This window comes from Myxine glutinosa, chromosome 8 (genome assembly GCF_964187855.1).
Source record: "Myxine glutinosa chromosome 8, kmMyxGlut1.1, whole genome shotgun sequence".
Classification (NCBI taxonomy): domain Eukaryota; kingdom Metazoa; phylum Chordata; class Myxini; order Myxiniformes; family Myxinidae; genus Myxine; species Myxine glutinosa.
Window position 1 is genome coordinate 52,671,018 of NC_136268.1, and position 20,572 is coordinate 52,691,589.

A 20,572-nucleotide genomic window follows, 5' to 3' on the forward strand; every position below is an offset into this window, starting at 1 on the left:
AGGGACATATATCTTGCTAAAAATCACAATGAGCCTTACTCCATCTGTATGGTACCGACCGGTCAATTTGGGGGGTCTGGCTCATCTAGCCTATATATAAATATAGTGATGGGCTCGGAAGGAGCACACAAAATTATACATACAATAACTAGCTGAATGCACCCCGTTGCCCAGGTTCTTTTTGAGTGAATTTCATCTTCTGTACATACAGTCATGTGAAAAAATAAGTACACCCCATGTAAAGTTTTGACTTTTTCAACATATTTCAACATACAGCTATTTGATCTTCATTTCAAAAATATTGATAGATAAAGGTGATATAATACAACAAATATCATGAAACATTGACATTTTGTAGTCCATTGTATAATTTAAACAAGCGTTACGCCTAGGTCCCCCGTCCGGGAAGTGATGTGAGTTGACAAAGTGGAAGACGCAGAAAACATGCTATGATATGATATTTCGCTCGCAAGGTTCAGACATACATGGCGGTGGCCATCTTGGATTTTGACGTGGCGACCCAATTTTCAAAAGCGTTCTTCCTTATGCGTAGATACACCCCCACACCAGATTAGAAGTTAGTAGTTCGTTTATTTTTCAAGATATTTCGCTCACAAGTTTCAGACATATATATGGAGGCAGCCATCTTGGATTTTGACGTGGCGACGCAATTTTCAATAGCGTTCTTCCGTATGCCTAGATACACCCACACCCCAGATTAGAAGTTGGTACTTCGCTTATTTTTCAAGATATTCCGCTCACAAGGTTCAGACATACATGGCGGTGGCCATCTTGGATTTTGACGTGGCGACCCAATTTTCAAAAGCGTTCTTCCTTATGCGTAGATACACCCACACACCAGATTAGAAGTTAGTAGTTCGTTTATTTTTCAAGATATTTCGCTCAAGTTTCAGACATATATATGGTGGCGGCCATCTTGAATTTTGACGTGGCGACCCAATTTCCAATAGGGTTCTTCCTTATGCCTATATACACCCACACACCAGATTAGAAGTTGGTACTTCGCTTATTTTTCAAGCTATTTCGCTCACAATGTTCAGACATATATATGGTGGCAGCCATCTTGGATTTTGACGTGGCGACCCAATTTTCAATAGCCTTCTTCCTTATGCCTAGATACACCCACACACCAGATTAGAAGTTGGTACTTCGCTTATTTTTCAAGCTATTTCGCTCACAATGTTCAGACATATATATGGTGGCAGCCATCTTGGATTTTGACGTGGCGACACAATTTTCAATAGCCTTCTTCCTTATGCCTAGATACACCCACACACCAGATTAGAAGTTGGTACTTCGCTTATTTTTCAAGATATTCCGCTCACAAGGTTCAGACATACATGGCGGTGGCCATCTTGGATTTTGACGTGGCGACCCAATTTTCAATAGCGTTCTTCCTTATGCCTAGATACACCCACACACCAAATTCGAATGCGGTCCTTCGCTTACGCATGCATGTACGTACGCACGCCCGGATGGACGGACGGACGGGAAAACCATAGTCCCCCTTTCGCTCCGCGGTGCGACGGTGGACAATAAACATAAATGCAAATTTCGCAGATGGAAAAAATAAGTACACCCTTGGCTCTAAGTCTAATAGGTGGTATTGCCCCCTTTGGCAGAAACAACCTCAAGTAGGCGTTTCTTATAACTGTCTACCAGTCTCTGAAATCGACTGGGAGAAATTTTTGCCCACTCCTCCATGCAGAACTCTTTCAGCTGTGCGATGTTTGAGGGGTTTCTTGCATGCACAGCTCGTTTCAAATCCCCCCACAACATCTCGATGGGATTTAGATCCGGGCTTTGACTTGGCCATTCCAGAACCCTCCATTTATTTCTTTTCAGCCATTCCTTGGTGGATTTACTGGTATCTTTAGGGTCATTGTCATGTTGCAAGGTCCACCTTCGGTTAAGCTTCAACTTCCCGACAGATGGCCTCCTCAAGCACCCTCTGGTACAATGAAGAATTCATAGTGGATTCTATGATGGTGAGCTGCCCAGGCCCTGATGCAGCAAAGCTGCCCCAAACCATAATATTTCCACCACCATGCTTTACAGTTGGTATCAGGTTCTTGTGGTCAAATGCTGTCTTTGGTTTTCGTCAAACATGTCTTCTGGTACTGTGGCCAAATAGCTCTACCTTTGACTCATCTGTCCAGAGCGCATTGTTCCAGAAGTGCTGGTCTTTGTCTAGGTGTTCATTGGCAAACTTTAGTCTTGCCTTGATGTTCTTTCTGGACAGCAAAGGTTTCCTCCTGGCACACCTCCCATGTAGATTAAATTTGTGCAGCCTCTTTCTAATGGTAGACTCGTGCACTTTGACATCAACTGTGGCAAGAGCTATCTGTAGGTCCCGTGATGACATTCTGTGGTTGTTAGAGACTTCTTTCAGGATCTTGCGGTCTGCTCTCGGGCTGAACTTGCTGGGGCGGCCTGGCCTGAACAAGTTGGCAGTTGTTTGGAATCTTCTCCACTTGTAGATGATCTTCCGGACAGTCGAATGATTAATTTCAAATTGTTTGGAGGTCTTTTTAAATCCCTTCCCAGACTCGTGGGCATCTATAACCTTCTTTCTGAAGGCGTCAGAGAGCTCTTTTGATCTAGGCATGGTGACGCCACACATTTCAACAACAAAGAGCAAACCAAACTAAATGTCTGAGGTTTAAACAAGACAGGTTGCTCCAAGATCCTCTCTGACGATGTTCTAATCATTTGCACCTGAGCTGGTGCACCTGATTCTAATTTTAGGTATTTGAAGGAGTGATAAATGTAGGGGTGTACTTACTTTTTCCACATGCGAAATTTGCATTGATGTTTATTTAAAATATACAATGGACTTCAAAATGTAAATGTTTCATGATATTTGTTATATTATATCACCTTTATCTATCAATATTGTTGAAATGAAGATCAAATAGCTGCACGTTGAAATATGTTGAAAAAGTCAAAACTTTACATGGGGTGTACTTACTTTTTCACGTGACTGTATGTTTTTACATCTGCCACCAAAGGTGGGTCGAGGTTATGTTTTCACCCATGTCTGTCTGTGAAAATAATATCTCGGAGTTGTGGACGGATTCGGACGAAATTGGTCAGAGATCTAGCGTATGTGACAAGGACGAAATGCTTAGATTTTGGTGAAGATCCGGATTCGGATCCGGCAATTAGAATTTTTTCAATGATTCTTCACCATTGGAAGATCGGGCCAAAAACGATACACAGCAGGATATCTCAAAAAGTTGTGGACGGATTTGGACGAAACTTGGTGGACCGGTTGGGTGTCTGACAAGGACGATTATATTTTGGTGTAGATCTGAATATGGATTAGAATATGAGAATTATTTAATTGTTTCAGTGATTCTTCACCATTAGGAGATTGGACCAAAAACGATACATAGCAGGATATCTCAAAAAGTTACGGACAGATTTGGACGAAACTTGGTGGACAGGTTCTGTGTGTCACAAGGAAGAATCGATTAAATTTTGCTGAAGATCTGGATCCGGATAGTCGAATTTTTAAAGTGATTCTTCACCATTGGGAGATAGAGGCAAAAGCGATATATAGCAACAACAACAACAACATGCATTTTAAGGCCATTTTCCCTGCTAGAGCGGGGGTTAGCCTTGCGGTCCCCATGACAATCTTCTCAATTTTGCCCTATTTGCTGCATCTCTCCTTGTTAACCCCCTTGCCCGCATTTCTTCTTCCACCATCTTTAGCCAAGTCTTTCTCGGTCTTCCCCGTCCTCTACTTCCTTCGACATTAATTTCCATCACTCTTCTCAACCAGTCACTTTCATCCTTCCTCAACACATGACCAAACCATCTCAACCTGTTCCTCTTCACAGCATCAATCACAGGCAATATTCCCATCATCTTTCGCAATTCATCATTTGTCTTCCTCTCTCTCAACGATACTCCGCACATCCATCGAACCATTCGCATTTCCACCCTTTCCAGCCTTCGTTGCTGCTCTACGTTCATTACCCATGTCTCGCTCCCATAAATCATAACACTTCTCACACATGCAGCATACACCTTTCCCTTCAGCTTCAGCAACACTCTCCTCCTCATCAGCACGCCACTCAGTTCCCGAAACTTCCTCCATGCACATCTCACTCGAGCAATCGTTGCCGAGTCTGATCCACCTTCTCCATTCAGCATGTCTCCGAGGTAGCAATATGTTTTCACACCTTCCAGCTTCACGTCGTCTCCAAGATCCAACTCAACATTTCCTCCATCTGCAGCTCCCTCTGTGCACACCTTACATTTGAATGTAGCTGCCACACTGGTAAATGACCCTCTCAGACCACTACATTTTTGATGAACCCACTCAGCGCACATTGTACATTGAATGGAGTTCACTTCGATACCCTTCCTGCACACAGCACACGGCCACTTCCCAGTTCTTTCCACGTCACCACATACTTTACCACTTGCCATCACCTTCGTCTTTCCGATATTCACCTTCAGACCTTTTGTCTCCATACATTCCTTCCACTTGTTCATCTTTTCCTTCAGTCCATCCATACTTTCCGCAATCAACACCAGATCAGCTGCTCAAAACAACTCCCACGGTAAACCCTCCTTTACGTTCTGAGCCAGCACCTCCATCACAGCTACAAATAGTAGTGGACTTAGTACCGACCCCTGATGCACTCCCACCTTCACCTCAAACTCACCACTGTTCCCGTCCTTCGTCCTTACAGCTGTGCGCGCTCTTTTGTACATTGCCATCACTACTCTGATCAACCATTCCTCCACTCCTAACTTCCTCAATGCCCATGTCAATACTTTGCGTGGAACCCTATCGAATGCTTTCTCCAGATCAACAAACCCAAGAAAAAACTTCTTCCTCTTCTCCATGTACTTCTCCTGCAACTGCCTCACAATGAAAAGCACATCTGTCGTTCGTGTTCCTGGCATAAATCCAAACTGCAATTCGTCAATCTTCACTTTCTTCCTTATCCTCCTCTCCAACACCCTTTCCAATACCTTCATTCCATGCTCCAATAACTTTATCGCTCGGTACGAGGCACACTCCAGAGGGTCACCTTTCCCCTTGTATAGAGGGACGAGGGTACTCAGTTCCCAATCCACTGGAATGCGGCCTTCTTTCACCACCAGATTACAGATCTCTGTCATTCTCTTCACACCCCAACTTCCTGCTGCCTTCAACATATCTCCCACAACTCCCGTCGGCCCTCCCGCTTTTCTACCCTTCATTGCTTTTATCGCTTCTTCAATTTCCCCTCTCAGTTATCTTCTCCGCCGGTCCTAAAACTGGGTTACTCTCTATGTTGCCATCCCATTCATTCTCTGTATTCAACAGCATTTCCATATATCTTTTCCATCTTCCTTTAATTCCATCTGGGTCGACAACAATTTGTCCCACTTCATCCTTCAAGCAACTCACCGCCATCACATCACACCTTTCTTTCGCTATGAGCTTTACAATCCTGAATACTGCTTTCTGACCCTCTTCCGAATCCAAGCGTTCTCCGAACATTTTCCTACATGCCTCCTGCGCCTTTGCTACCTCTTTCTTTGCAGTCTTCCTGGCTGCCTTATAACTTTCATGCTCTGCTGTTTCTGCTCCCGTACCCTTCGCCTTCTGCCACTCCTTGAACTTCTTCCTCTTCTCGTCAATCCTCTTTCCAACTTCATCATCCCACCACCATGTTTCCGAGTGCCTCGGTGGTCCTTTTGTCCATCCACATACCTCACCAACGGCTCCCAACAGACTAGCTTTCATTGACATCCAACCACTTTCAAGCTCAACCACATCATCCTCTACCCTATTCAGCCTCTCTTTTAATGCCTCCCTTACTGTCACCTCTTTCAACCTCCACACCTTCATTCTCGGTTGGTACTTCACCCGCTGAGCTCTCCTCGCACCTTTCACCCTTATGTCGCAGACAACCAAGTGGTGCTGTGAAACAGCCTCCTCCCCCGGGATCACCTTTGTGTCCCGGAGGTGCCCCCTATCTCGCCTACGCACCATCAGGTCGTCAACGGTTGTCGTCGACCCACCTGACGTGTATGTAACAAGCTTATTATCCTCTTTCTGGAACTGAGTGTTACAAATCAACAAATCAGCTCCATCAGCAAACTCCAAAATCCTTTCACCTTCTCCATTTCTCACACCATATCCGTAACCCCCATGAACTCCCTCAAAACCATCCATACTCCTTCCCACATGTCCATTCAGGTCGCCTCCCACCACAACAACTTCCTCATCTTTCACGTTTTCCATCAGCTTCTCTATCGCACACCAGAACTTGTCCTTCTCTTCATCGCTTCGACCAACCTGCGGAGCATATCCCAAGATGACGTTCACCAAGAGCTTTCCAATCATCATTTTCACCATCATCAACCTATCACTCACTCTCGTCACACTCACCACACTGTCTACAAACTCCTCAGAAAACAGGACACCAACACCATTCACGCTCTCCGGGCACCCTTGCCACACAAACTTGTATTTCTGTCCCTACCTACCCTTCACCATTCTCACACCACTTCCCTTCCATCTCGTCTCCTGCACACAACATATGTCCACTCTTCTTCTGACCAAAACTTCCACCACTTCTCCTGATCTCCCTGTCATTGTCCCTACATTCCATGTCCCAAACCTCAGAAACCGATCTCCACTTCAGGCTGCACCCTGCCCATGTGTAGTTGTAATTGTCATGGTTCTCTTTTTGAGGCAATGTTTTTATGGCCGGATGCCCTTCCTGATGCCAACCCTCTTAGTCATCTCTTACGACACGCAGGGATACGGTGTACCTATTCTGACCGGGGTACACACTGGGAAACGTTTAAAACATGGAAATTCTGGGGGGGGGGGGGGGGGGGGGGAGGGCGGCGTCAGCATCACGGCTGCGGTTTAAACATATTCCAACAATATCCAAACAGAACCATGAAAACCATGAAAAATAATCTGGGAAAAGTCTCCAAGCGAGAACGTGGATTTGAGAAAGAAGGAGCAGAGGCGGAAGAAAAACGAGATACAGGGGGCGGGGCACAAGTCGAGACGAGGAGGAGAGCGAACAAGCACGTGTCCGGGAGGAGAGAAAGAATCAATATAGAATTCTTTGTCTATCCGTTTGTCCTGTTTTTAAAAACGCCGGACAAAGGGTAAGATGCCCGCGAGAGGCAGGGGGGAGAAAAGAAAATCAAAGAAACAAGCAAATACTATGAAGGAAAGAACTTACACTCACAAAACACCGACGGGGGGAAAGGAGCCCGGAAAGACCAGGCCGCACACGACGCGCGAATAAAAAACGACGAATCGCACACAAATCCGCAACAACCACAAAACCAAAACTAAACAGAAACACACAACAACACACACACAACAAAATAACCAGCGGAGACCTGACAAAGACACGAATGGGAAAACACTCAAACTTCAATGCCGTGGAGAGCTCGAAGCAAGCCTCGTCGCCCGAGGGACCGGAAGTCCTCTCAGCAGGATAATCAAATATATAGCAGGATAATCAAATAGTTATGGACGGATGATTTTGATTACATGTGATTCTGTATTGTGATTTTCTGGTCTACTCTGGGATACAAAACGTAAACCGTTCATCTGGCGGAGGTAAGCTCTCTACTGAGTGCCGTTCCAGTTTTCTTATGCTATAACATCCTCACGCTAAACTGCTTTGAGTCACCTATACAGAATATGAAGGTTTCTGCAGCCATAAAATGTCCACATGAACAATTTTGCTGAATTGAGACATGAGTGTAATGATGCCACCCACAGAATGTGAGATATTGGTGAAAAAATGTAAAGTACTGTAGAGGTAGTTAAAAAGGGAAAGATGAAAAGGGTAAGTCACGATAGACTGTCTCCAATTACTAGTCAAGATGTGCTGAAAGCTCATATGATTCACCCTTAACTCCAAGAACACCAATTAAAATTTTATTCTCTCCGAGAAAGCAACTTGCCAACGAAGTTGACGTTTAATCGCTCGTCTGCAACTTCTTTCAAGAGGGAAACTGTATTTTCTTGTTATAAATCATGGAAAACCATTAATATGCAATAAATAACTTGAATATTTGTGTGAATAGTCAAAAAAATAATTCTAAAAATCATCACTTTGCTAAAATAAAACTTTCATTATGGCAAATAAACTTTCATGCAAGTTCTACCTTTAATGCCACATCTTTCATTTAACATGGACAATATTTGTGCAATCTTATTGCGGATTACATTATATACTGTGAGTTTACTGGAATGGCACACCGATTTCCAGCACAATTTCTCCATGAAGATTTCACTGGCCAGTGAATCACCATGGGACATATAATCTCCACTGCAATTTTACGTTGCCTAATCTGGAAGGCAGCCGTTTAACGGTCGTTTTCAGATTTTGAAAACCACCCTGTCTGTGTGAGCAAAAATTAAGGTTGAAAATGGTTGTGTCATGGCATGCCCGCATAAAAGCTTTACTCCACCCTCATCACGCCTAACGTGACAAAGGGTCATTCAGATACCAGTTGGCTATAAAAGTGGGCACTCCATGGCAAACATTTTATACATCTGCAAGATTTCTGCTGAAATCAGACATCAACATGTCTTCTTCCGTCTCGATCCGTACATCTAAAGGAGGCTACTCCAGCCGCTCGCAAGGCAATCTTGGGTTTGGTCGTAGGCCGATTGGTAGCTCAGCGAGTATGCACGGTGGGGCAGGTGGCATAGGCACCCGAGGCAACTACAGGGTTTCATCTTTTGGTTATGGTGGTGGTCATGGATTTGGCAGTGGTAGTCATGGATATGGCAGTGGTGGTGGTGGTGGTTATGGCTTTGGTGGCTACTCTTTGGGTAGCCACTTGGGTGGTGGCCTGGGATGCAGCGCTGGTTTTGGCTCGTCACTAGTATCTAGTGGAGGTGTCATTATCACCAACGAAAAGCAAGAGATGCAGACCTTGAATGACCGCCTGGCTGAATATCTCGACAAAGTTCATTTCCTGGAGAAAGCCAACAGAGAACTAGAAATAAAAATCAAGGAGATCCTTAAGAGCAAGGGCGTGATATTGAAAGATTACGCCACTTACTACTCCATTATTGAGGATCTGCGAAACAAGGTAAACCCAAACAGTTTTACATGACTAAAAACATCTTTCCAAAACAATGATATGAACATTTCTTGAGAATTGTTATCACATTTTCTCCACAGATCCTGTTGCAAATTCTGGAGAATGCCCGTGTCAGCTTGGAGATAGACAATGCTCGTCTTGCTGCCGAAGACTTCAGGAATAAGTGAGGAAGTGGCTGACATTAACTAGAGTCAAAAAATTCAAAGTGAATGTCGAACCCAAATTATACCGAAATGGCAAAACCTATTTGGGTGAAAAAATAATTTTGTCGTAATAAACTGAGTAACCAAAATTTCTGGAATATTGAAATGAACAGTTAATGATGAAACTGCCAAAATAATCTTTTCAGCACATTGTGATTTGTTTAAGTATAAAATTGCTTGCAGATGGCAAATGGAGCTGAACCTGCGCACATCGGTGGAGAACGACATTGGTGGCCTGCGTTCAATGCTGGATGAATACAACATGGCACGACTTGGCCTGGAGGGAGAGATCGAGGCAATGCGGGAGGAGCTCGCCTTTATGAAGAAAAATCATGAACAGGTGCAGTAATAACATCCATCTTTAAACAATATATTGGCCAATTTAAACAATTAACTTCAATGTGTATTTATTCTCAGATGGAAAAGAGCAGTACAGGAATTATGGCCAATAACTTATTGGTGTAAACTCACACTTTAAAAATCATCAACATATTTTTCAAGTCTCATTGGTAGATTTATCTAGTTAAAATAACATAATAATGCAATTAAATCTCATTGTAGTATGTGAATAAAAATACAAAAATTGTCAAAATAATGTCACTCCTATGGTGTTTGCAGGAGGTGGCAGCTTTGAAGGCCCAGATTGAAGACAGCACAATGTCGATAGAAGTGGACAGTACCCAAGGGCCGGATTTGTCCAAATCACTTTCTGAAATCAGAGCACAGTATGAAAACATGATTGCCAAGAACCGTGATGATGCGGAGGTCACTTTCCGTAAACAGGTGAGACGCATTTGACAAACCTCAGGTCACTATAAGCATACTATATATATATATATATATATATATATATATATATATATATATATATATATATATATATATATATATATATATATATATATACACACATATGGTGGCCAGAAAGTCGCTTTACCCCTCACCGGTAAAGCATTCAGTCTTAGACCATTTTAATATACAGGTTCGATTGTGCAGTACTTACAACAATGAATCAGTCATTGTATCTGTATGCACCATTTTATATGTGTGCTTCATTTTTTGCTTTCTATACCAACCTTTACCATAATCACAGGTGGAGACCCATCAAACAATTGTTGTTCAACAAGACCAAGCCACACAGTCAATTAAGGTGGAGCTGCAGGAGACACGAAGAAACTTGCAAGGACTGAATGTTGAGCTAGAATCCCTCAAAAGCATGGTAAGAATCCCACAAAAGCAGTTGCATTGCAACACATTATTTATATCAGAATGTTTGCAATTAACCCGATTTTTTTTACAGAATGTAAATATTTTGTCACCCACAAACTCGAAGGCACATTGTTTTTCAGTACATCAGGACATTAATATGAACTATTTCCTCCAATAGTGTACTTCATTGTACTTCTAGGAATCTCGGGTGTATATCGAGTACTGTATATCGAGTTTCCTTGGAGCAAATCTTTCACTAATCTATAACTTTTTAAGGTGTGTTTTACAGGTAAATTTAGTTTGAAGCACACATCCGTTGGTAGAGTAATGAGAAATCTCTCGACGCCCTTTCTGCACAACCCAAGTCAATAGGCCATAATGGGGTATATAAAAAACGAAAATATTAATTGGGCGCAATTTGCCTGTGCTCACTCCAAGGAATCGAGCAGCTAAGAAGAAGAGTAGTCGAAGGGAATGGTCTCCAATGATCACTGTGAATGAATGCACAAGACGGCTTCCATGCACACACTTGGTACAAGTTATTCACATCGGGCCACTTCATATATTAGTGTATCTTGAGTCTATGGACTTGTTCTGTGATCAATCATGCAAAAAAAAATCCAGACCCACAGATAAATGTTAAATTTGACTTCTCATTACTCAGTCGTTTGTTTGTTATTATAAAATGTTTATTGTTCTTGTTATCACTTAATATTTTTGCTAATCATACTAAAATACGCAATTTGGTGTCTGTCTGACCTCAATACATTCAGTTGTTACTTATCCAATCTCAACCAAACTTGATAGGAGGACTAAGAGTCACACAATGAAGGTTATAGCGACTTCCTTTGTCCTCTTAATTTTTTTTCCACCTTGGGTGAAATCTGTGTTAAGGTGTCATGCTTATCATGGCGTTTTTCCAAGGCCGCTTCTGTTAACAAAAGTAATAACAACAATAATGATAATAGCACAATATTAATGTTATTACAAAATAATATTAATACTAATAATATCCTCCATCCCCGAGGGATTTTTCCTCCTTGAACAATTAAATTATATTAACGTACCGATGTAAAAATAAATATTATAAACCACAAACACGTTTGATTACCTTTTTAAACAGTCGCTAGTGAACTGTTAATAATAATAATAATAGTTTAAAAAATAATATTAGTAATTGGCACTAATAATAAAGATTAAAGGATAACAGCATGCCCCCCCCCCCCCCCCACCCCACCTGCTGCTCCCATAGGGAGCAGGTGTACCAGCATCTAAAATGAGCTTTAGCATGAAATAATATGCAATGAATCGTGTGTGGGAGTTGAAGATGAGGTTGACTTAAAAAGTAAAACCTTAAAATGCAGGAAATGCAATGGTGATTTAAAGATAACTAATTTGCGAATCCCATCGATGGCCCATATTAATAAATAAATAAATATATATGTATATTTAATAATAATAATAACAATACCCTTTTAAGTGGTTTGTTGCATCTAGAGATCAATTGTTGCTCCAATAAAACCATCTTCAATGAAAAAAATCAAATGTGAACAAAAAGAAGATTAGTCTCATCCTTATTGGTGCACTCCTACTTGTAACAGATCCGATCACTGGAGGACACCTTGGCAGACACGGAGGATCGCAACGCACGCGACCTTGCTTTCTATCAGAACTCCATCTCGCGTCTTGAGGCTGAATATTCTTCCATGAGATGTGATATCAACCGACAGCTCAAAGATTACTCAGATCTGCTCAACATGAAGATGAAGCTCGAGAAGGAAATTGCCACTTACCGGGCTCTGCTAGAAGGAGAAGAAGGGAGGTATGTTTGGAATGATAAGCAAATCCTTCCCTGTTACATTTCATATGTTGATTGAAATTGAAGACATTAAACTTTAAAATACATTTTCTGTGAGTTTAATTTTAATTATGAGGATGCATCTACTCCCTCCCTATCACCCCTTGTTTATAGATTGGCAAATGTTTCATCATCCCACCTGGGCGTCGCCACTGGCGGAGGTTCCTCCACACTGAGCCTGAGTGGTGGAGGTGCAAACAGTTCCTCGATGGCAGCCTCCTCTGGCGGAAGAAGCACCACCTACGAATACTCATCTTCGTCAAGTGGCAGTAAGTACCACATAGTGATACTAGACAGCAAAGAGATCTCAACAAAGCAGTGCAACCATCACAATAGGAGATAAAGAGGGAAAGGAAGCACATATCCCTTCCATCTATATGGTCACAATGGTGACACACACACACACACACACACACACACACACACACACACACACACACACACACACACACACACACACACACACACACACACCAATAATACTGCATTATAATGATTCTGAGACTTCAATCTATAGCGTATTCCTTTGCTTTGAGAATTTCATCTGGTTTTTGTTAGGCTACTGACACATGAACATAATCTTTTGCGTAAAATTATTGCATGTAGAGTTGCTTATTAAAGTGACAACAAAACGTTTATTAGCCCCCGTTAGACTTAGTCCGAAATGGGGGACTTTATGGATTGGAATGACATTCCATCTGCAACCATATCTCGGAGATTTATGGACCGATTTTGTTCATACTTGACAAAATGACAACACATGACGATATACATAAGCACATCGTTTTGTTTCGTGACGCGATCAAAGATGGCCGACTGGCAGCCATTTTAGTCGTAAAAAACCCGATGTTGAACATGTCCTCAACCATTTCTCGGACATGCATTTACTGATGTTGTTTGAACTTGGCACACAGATAATGAATGATGGTTTACATAGGTACGTCATTTTTTTTCGAGATCAGCTCCAAGATAGCCAACTGGCGGCCATTTTGTTACTTACACGTGTCCCCAACCTTTTCTTGAACATCAATGGTCCGATTTTGTTCAAACTTGGCACAAGCACAGCACATGACCCCATATATGTGCACCTCACTTTATTTTGCGATCAGATCCAAGATGGCCGACTGGCGGCCATTTTGTTACTTAAACGTGTCCCCAACCATTTCTCTACATGCATGGACAAATATTGTTCAAACAAAGACGATACATGAGAGTATACGTGTGCAGATAATTTTGTTTTGTAATCTGACCAAAGATGGCCAACTGACGGCTATTAACTCCGTACAGAAAAATTGTTAAAACTATGACAGAAACTACGACAGGAGTAGTATAAAACTAGGACTCCCTAAAACGGGAGCTATGACATTTTATGTCTTTTTCTTCTTGATTTTTGAGTTGTTGGTGCAAAGTTTCATAAGTTGGGGGTGACTCAATACAGTGAGAGCAACACGAGACAACACGTCTGTTGCCACTTGTTGATGTTTTGCAAGATAAATTATTGTCCAAAATGGCAAATTAGGCAATGCAATATGTACACTGAAATTGTCAAAAAACAATGTCCCCTTCTCACTGCCAAAATAACCTCATTGATCGTTGAAATAAGTTACTTGATCTCATTCAGCCTTATGTTTTCTCAAGCTAGGATTCTATCATATGCACTAAAGATAAATGACCATTTGCCAGATGGAAACACACACATAAATGCCTATGCACATGTAGGTCATAACAGTGGAGTAATCCTTAGCAAGTGGAGTAAATATTACAGAGACTGTGTGTGAATGGCAACTCCAGGACTTTAGTTTACACAAGAGCTTTCTCATTTGCAGCAGGTGGAGGGACCAACTTGCTGAGGTAATTCATTGTTTAAATGACAGCGTTTTGTAAGTACTCGCACACAATGAATACGATTTAAAGGTCTGTTATGGAAACACAAATCTGCCAACTCTTTAATGATTTGTTCTTTTATATTGTGCTCTGCAGCTTTCCATCCATAGACAGAACGTCCAGCTCGGCAAGCGCTGGCTCCACATCGGGTTAGTTTGCACCGACATTGTTCGCAGTGAACAAAATGTTTCTGGAATAAAATATAATTTTTTTTAAATGTTGACCCATATTTAGTCAGCGAAGTGATGGGTTCAATGTTGGTACCGTTGAAGTGAGCAAGTTAAATTTGGAAAGAAGATGGAGAGGAAAAAGACATTTTTGAAAAAATATCGAGTTGTGGGAAAGGAAGTTTGAGAGACAGAAGTGGAGAGTTGGAGAAGGAGAGGGAGGAAAGGTGGATGCGACACGTCGTCGGTTGAGGAATGTATGTAATCTGACGACTAACCTCACTGATCTCTCCCGGTGACCCAGGAAAATCGGTGACGGTGATAACACAGACGCTGGTGGATGGGAAAGTGATCTCAGAAAACCAGGAAGTTTCTCGGTCTGGCCGTCGCTGAGCGGAAAGCCAACCCAAGCCCAGTCGCCACGCAAAATGATTTGAGCTTTATCTGCATTGCCACGGCCTTCACCAATAAGAAGGCCTTTGCTTGTGCCCCTTACTTCTGTTGCTGCTTCTCTGGCCAATCTTTTTATTACATTTTTATGCTTTCTTTGATTATCAAATAAACCTAAAACAAGCACTGATTCCAGGTTCATGTGGTCTATCTGTGACAGATTAACTTTTTCCCCCATAAAAAACGAATGACCCAAGTCAGGTTGGAGTTTTAACTCATGTTTTCTTGGTAAGCTAAATGCAAGGAAGGGAAAACCAGGAATGAAACGGTGATGGAACGAAGAAAAAGGTGAGGGGGTTGGGGGGGGGGGGGGCATAATCATCTGAAAAGGAAGGGTTGGCCTTGGAGAGGGCAAACGAAGGTAGAAAAGATCATGAGTATGGATTAGAGGGGGGGTGGGGGGGGGGTGACCTCAGCCAGAGCCGTAGATAGAGAGAGTTCGGTCAACCCGGTTTCAACTGGTCTGCCCTATGATTGGTTAAGCGCTGTCATGTGATTCACAGGCGCCATGTTGTTACCCAACCTCCGTAACTAGCAGAACGTGCATCACATTGCATGCATTTGCTTAGTGGAAGTTGGGAAGGAGGGATGGATGATTGCCGTTTGAAGGAAGGATGGATGATGAGTGGAAGGAAGGATGGATGAATGGAAGGATGGATGAATGGAAGGAGGGATGGATGAGTGGAAGGAGGGATGGATGAGCGGAAGGATCGATGAGTGGAAGGATGGATGAGTGGAAGGAAGGAGGGGTGGATAATGAGTGGAAGGAGGGATGGAGGAGTGGAAAGTAAGGACGGATGAGTGGAAGGAGGGATGGATGAGCAGAAGGATGGATGAGTGGAAGGATAGATGAGTGGAAGGAAGGAGGGGTGGATGATGAGTGGAAGGAAGGATGGATGAGTGATGGATTTTCCACTCATCCATCCTTCCTTCCACTCATCCATCCATCCTTCCACTCATCCATCCCTCCTTCCACTCATCCATCCCTCCTTCCACTCATCCATCCCTCCTTCCACTCATCCATGCCAACTTCCACTCATCCATCCTTCCACTCATCCATCCATCCTTCCACTCATCCATCCTTCCACTCATCCATCCATCCTTCCACTCATCCATCCTTCCTTCCACTCATCCATCCCTCCTTCCACTCATCCATCGCTCCTTCCACTCATCCATCTTTCCTTCCACTCATCCATCTTTCCTTCCACTCATCCATCCTTCCTTCCACTCATCCATCCCTCCTTCAACTCATCCATCCCTCCTTCCACTCATCCATCCCAACTTCCACTCATTCGCAACTGACTAAACAATGTATGAAACTCAGGAACATAAAAAGAAACCCGTCCCTCATAGCAGTAAGTTGCATGCATGCTTGAACACACGCGTGCGTGCACTTGACCTTGGGTAACAACATGGCACCTCTTGTTTAGTTGGCCAAACTCTATCTACAGCTCTGACCTCAGCTAATGGTGAACAGCCATTTTGAAATTCTGGAGGGAATAATATGATTGGCCAGACTGAGGAAGTTGGTTCCACACACAACCTGTCCACAACAGAAAAGGAGAACAAATGAGTGGAGGTGACCAGTGAGCCTCTGTTTTGCGAGTTTCACCAGAAGTATGTTACTCGCAGACCGAGTGCACCCTGCAGAAACTTAGGTGGGAGAGCCAAGGAAGAGCAGGGGCTGCAAGACCAGAATGGAGGCGGAAGAAGACAGAGAGACCACTGATCTGTCTGGAATGTGAAAGTGATAGGCCCACAAACCCAGCTTCATTGTGGGAGTATTCAATAATTTTGAAGGCCTTGGTCACCACAGCATCAAGCTGAGCAAGGAGGTGAGGTGAGGACGCCAGCACAGAGAGGAGAGCAATACACCATTAAGCTGTGGATGAAAGCCTTGCAGGTGGACGAGTACCTGTATTTAGGTGTGCCAAGAAAGGACTCTGCCAGTCGAAGGAGGATGCCCAGTCTGCAACTGGCCTAGAAGGCCAACCTAGAAATGTGGTTTGCCCAACAAATATCATGGCTGAGAGTGTGGCCCAAACGTTTTAGTGACTTTAAAGTCTTCAAGAGCATTGTTAAGAAAGTAAATGGGAGGGTTTGCCAGGTGATCCTTTGTGGGAAACAAAGTGAGAGTGTGAGATTTGTCAGAATTGAAAGACATATTCTAAGTGTTTGACCAGCTTGTGATTCCACCAAGATCTGCAGAGAGGGAAGAGTCTGCAGCCTGCCTATCTGAAGGGTGAGGGATATTATGGCAAAAGGTGGAGTCATCAGCAAATAGATATAGGATTTTTCAGAGAGTCAGAGAGATTATTGATGAAGATTAGGAATAGGACTGGGCCCAGAACACTGCCTTGGGGGCACTCCAGCCTTGATAGAGAGAGGAGATGAAAGAATTCCGTTGAGAGTCATAGATTGAGTGCGGGAATATACGCAGTCAGTAAGCCATGTGTGGAGTTGGCCTTGTATGCCATAGGCAGATAGTTTGGAGAGCAAGGTGGGAAGTCAGACTGTACTGAATGCTCAAGATATGTCCAGAGAGACAGCCATGTCTGACATTGAGGGCCTCCATCCATTATTGGGAGAGCTGAAGCAGCATGTCCAGGTTATATTAACCAGATCTGAATCCGAAATGATGGTCTGAGATCAGGCCACTGGGGAAAAGGAAGGATTTGATGTCAACTGCAACGATGGATTCCTTGACCTTGTTGATGATAAGCTGAAAGGCCTGTAGATAAGGGAATCCGTTTTTGTAACATGTTTATGTCATGCGGTGATGTTGGCGTCCCCCTTTCATCTGGTGGTTCACAGTTGCTTGGAGGGTCAGCAATAGGGATAGTAACACTGCTGATATCCAACTCAACAGCTGGTAGGTCAGCCTGGTAAAGCCGCTCAAAATAACCGGACCAGCTGGCCTTCATTTCAGACTCCTCTGTCAAGAGCTCATTGCCCTCCGCACTAACTGCAGTACACCGAGGGACTGGCTTGGAGGAACGGAATGCACAGATTCCTCTACCAGCAGGACGATCCCATGAGAAACAGTAAACTTCATACGAGTCCTCAGGAATATATCAATCAGAAATCTGCATGAAAGGGAAGCTATGGTTGACAAGGAGTAGAGTTCACCATTTTCAATGGAACTGGATCTTATTGAGCACATGCGCTCACATGTATTTTCAGCATGCCTAGTTCACTGCATTAGCCCTTAAATTCTTAGCATGGACACAATGGATAATGTTTAGGGACATTCGGAATTGCTGTACAAATGGTAGATAATATAATTTTCAACAATTTTGATGGAATTTTCCAAGCTGGCATTGATGAGGGTGCATTGTTATGCGGAATCGTTTTCAATCAATAGACAATTTGTGACGACACAATACAAAGTGTGAAATGAATTATGACTGAAAGTCAACTTTGATCCTTTCCTAATTGAGAGATAAAAGGAAGCTTTAATACTTCCATAGGAAAAGGGTTTTCAGATAGGAAAAGGGTCTTGTGACTTTTCAAAATTTCTTTTGTTAGTGAGTTAGTGAAATGGGATAATTGTTTGTTTTTACAGTCGTGGCCAAAAATAATGGCACCCTTGCACTTTTTTCAATTAATGCACCATTTCTTCCAGAAAATTGTTGAAATAAAAAAATATTTTGGTATCCGCATATGTATTCCTTTGGTTTTGCAGTGGAACAAAATAAAACTAGAACGGCACTTAGTAGAGAGCATACCTCCGCCAGATGAACAGTTTACGTTTTGTATCCGACAGTAGACCAAAAAAAATCACAATGCAGAATCACATTTAATCAAAATCATCCGTCCACAACTTTTTGAGATATCCTGCTATATATCGTTTTTTGGCCCTATCTCCCGATGGTGAAGAATAATGAATATGAATGATCGTTTTAAGGCCATTTTTCCCCGCTAGAGCGGGGGTTAGCCTTGCGGGCCCCATGACAATCATGGTTCCCTGTTTGAGGCAATGTTTTTATGGCCGAATGCCCTTTGTTACGTGGTCCCCTCGGTGAATACCTGGTCTCGGTGACCCCCGGACCGTGAGAGGAACTTCGCCAGAAAGCTGTATTATATATGCGCTTTCGCCACGCAATCCATATGAATTTCACCCAAGAGACAACTGATGTTCAAGGATATATTTCAATGGTAATGATACCATACAATTTCAATGATACAACCACGGAGATTTTCCCCGAGCAATCAACAATACACAACCATCAACAATTCCATATCCACAATCAATTCCCTATGATTAAGATGGCCATCTTATATATGTGTGTCCCGGTGAGTACTCACGACCCCCTTTTGGTCTCGGTCCCGCACAATGTCTCTGGGCCCCTCCTGACCAAGATGATGGTCGGCGTCGCCGCACTCGGACGGTTGAACGAACCCCGGGTGGACGTGTTTCCACCGGGCAGGTATCGTACCACTACCAGGCACCCCGGCTGCAGCCCCTCGTGGCCACGCGAAGCGGGTACGGGAAAGCAAGCCAAAAGCCCCACGCCGCTTGCAAGGCGTGTTAGGCCCCAACGGGCGACCCGTACGCGTCTTTTTAGACGGTGTCGCGAACGGCGCCAAACGCTGGGTCGGTGCACGGCCACACGACAGTTTGACGTCCACCGGGCAGGTATCCGTCCCGGTAACTCCTCTCGCCAGACAGGTTCGGGAACGCCGCTTTTCCACACGGCTCAATCAATCCCACCTTTCGTCGGAGCGGGGCGAGGAAGAAGAATCCTCGTCCTTTTTCCTCGTGTCTTTTCCTCTTCCGTTTCCGGTCACTTCCGTTTCCGGCCACTTTTTCAGAAGGGCTCCTGACCCTCCAACCACAACACCCTTAATATACTACACACGGATAAGCAAAGACTTGAATGGTAATTCACATACATTCACATAAATATGTAACACCTTCCTGACGCCAACCCTTGGTCACGCTATTACGATGCGCAGGGATACGGTGTACCTATTCTAAGCCGGGGTACACACCAGGATCATTCATCCCATCAAGCTGGTACTCAATTTGCCGACCTCGGAAGGATGACAGGCTGAGTCAACCCCCCTGGCGTTAATTCGGCGATCGACCGGGATTCGAACCCAGCATCCTAGGATCCCAAGCCGGCACCCTAACCGCTAAGCCAACACCAGGCTTCACCGATGGTAAAGAATCACTTTTAAAAGTTATAATAGCTGGATCCGGATCTTCACCAAAATTGAATCGATTATTCCTTGTTACACACACAACCTGTCCACCAAGTTTTGTCCAAATCCGTCCATAACCTTTTGAGATATTCTGCTATATGTTGGTTTTAGCCCAATCTCCCAATGGTGAAGAATCACAAAATAAATTAAATAATTCTCATATCCGAATCCATATTCATATCTTCACCAAAATCGAATCGAATCGTCCTTGTCAGACACGAAACCTGTCTACCAAGGTTCGTCCAAATCTGTCCACAACTTTTTGAGATATCGTGCTATGTATCGTTTTGGCCCTGTCTCCCAATGGTGAAGAATCGCTTAAAAAATTCTAGTAGCCGTATCCGAATCCAGATCTTCACCAAAATCTAAGCATTTCGTCCTTCTCAAATACGCTACATCTCGGCCAAATTTCGTCCGAATCAGTCCACAACTTTTTGAGATATCTTGTTCACAAACAAACAAACGGA

General features: G+C 43.4%; 1 protein-coding gene across 1 annotated transcript in view; it reads left to right on the forward strand.

The window, feature by feature from the left end:
• Positions 1 to 14,840, forward strand: part of LOC137432065 (keratin, type I cytoskeletal 18-A-like) — a 68,408-nt gene extending 53,568 nt beyond the window's left edge. Inside the window, exons 6-13 of the mRNA XM_078783954.1 lie at positions 8,577 to 9,114; positions 9,207 to 9,289; positions 9,513 to 9,669; positions 9,948 to 10,112; positions 10,423 to 10,548; positions 12,140 to 12,360; positions 12,511 to 12,665; positions 14,752 to 14,840. Coding sequence (XP_078640080.1) covers positions 8,577 to 9,114; positions 9,207 to 9,289; positions 9,513 to 9,669; positions 9,948 to 10,112; positions 10,423 to 10,548; positions 12,140 to 12,360; positions 12,511 to 12,665; positions 14,752 to 14,840 — 1,534 coding nt within the window. The remainder of the gene's footprint in view (positions 1 to 8,576; positions 9,115 to 9,206; positions 9,290 to 9,512; positions 9,670 to 9,947; positions 10,113 to 10,422; positions 10,549 to 12,139; positions 12,361 to 12,510; positions 12,666 to 14,751) is intronic.
• Positions 14,841 to 20,572: the final 5,732 nt, after the last annotated feature.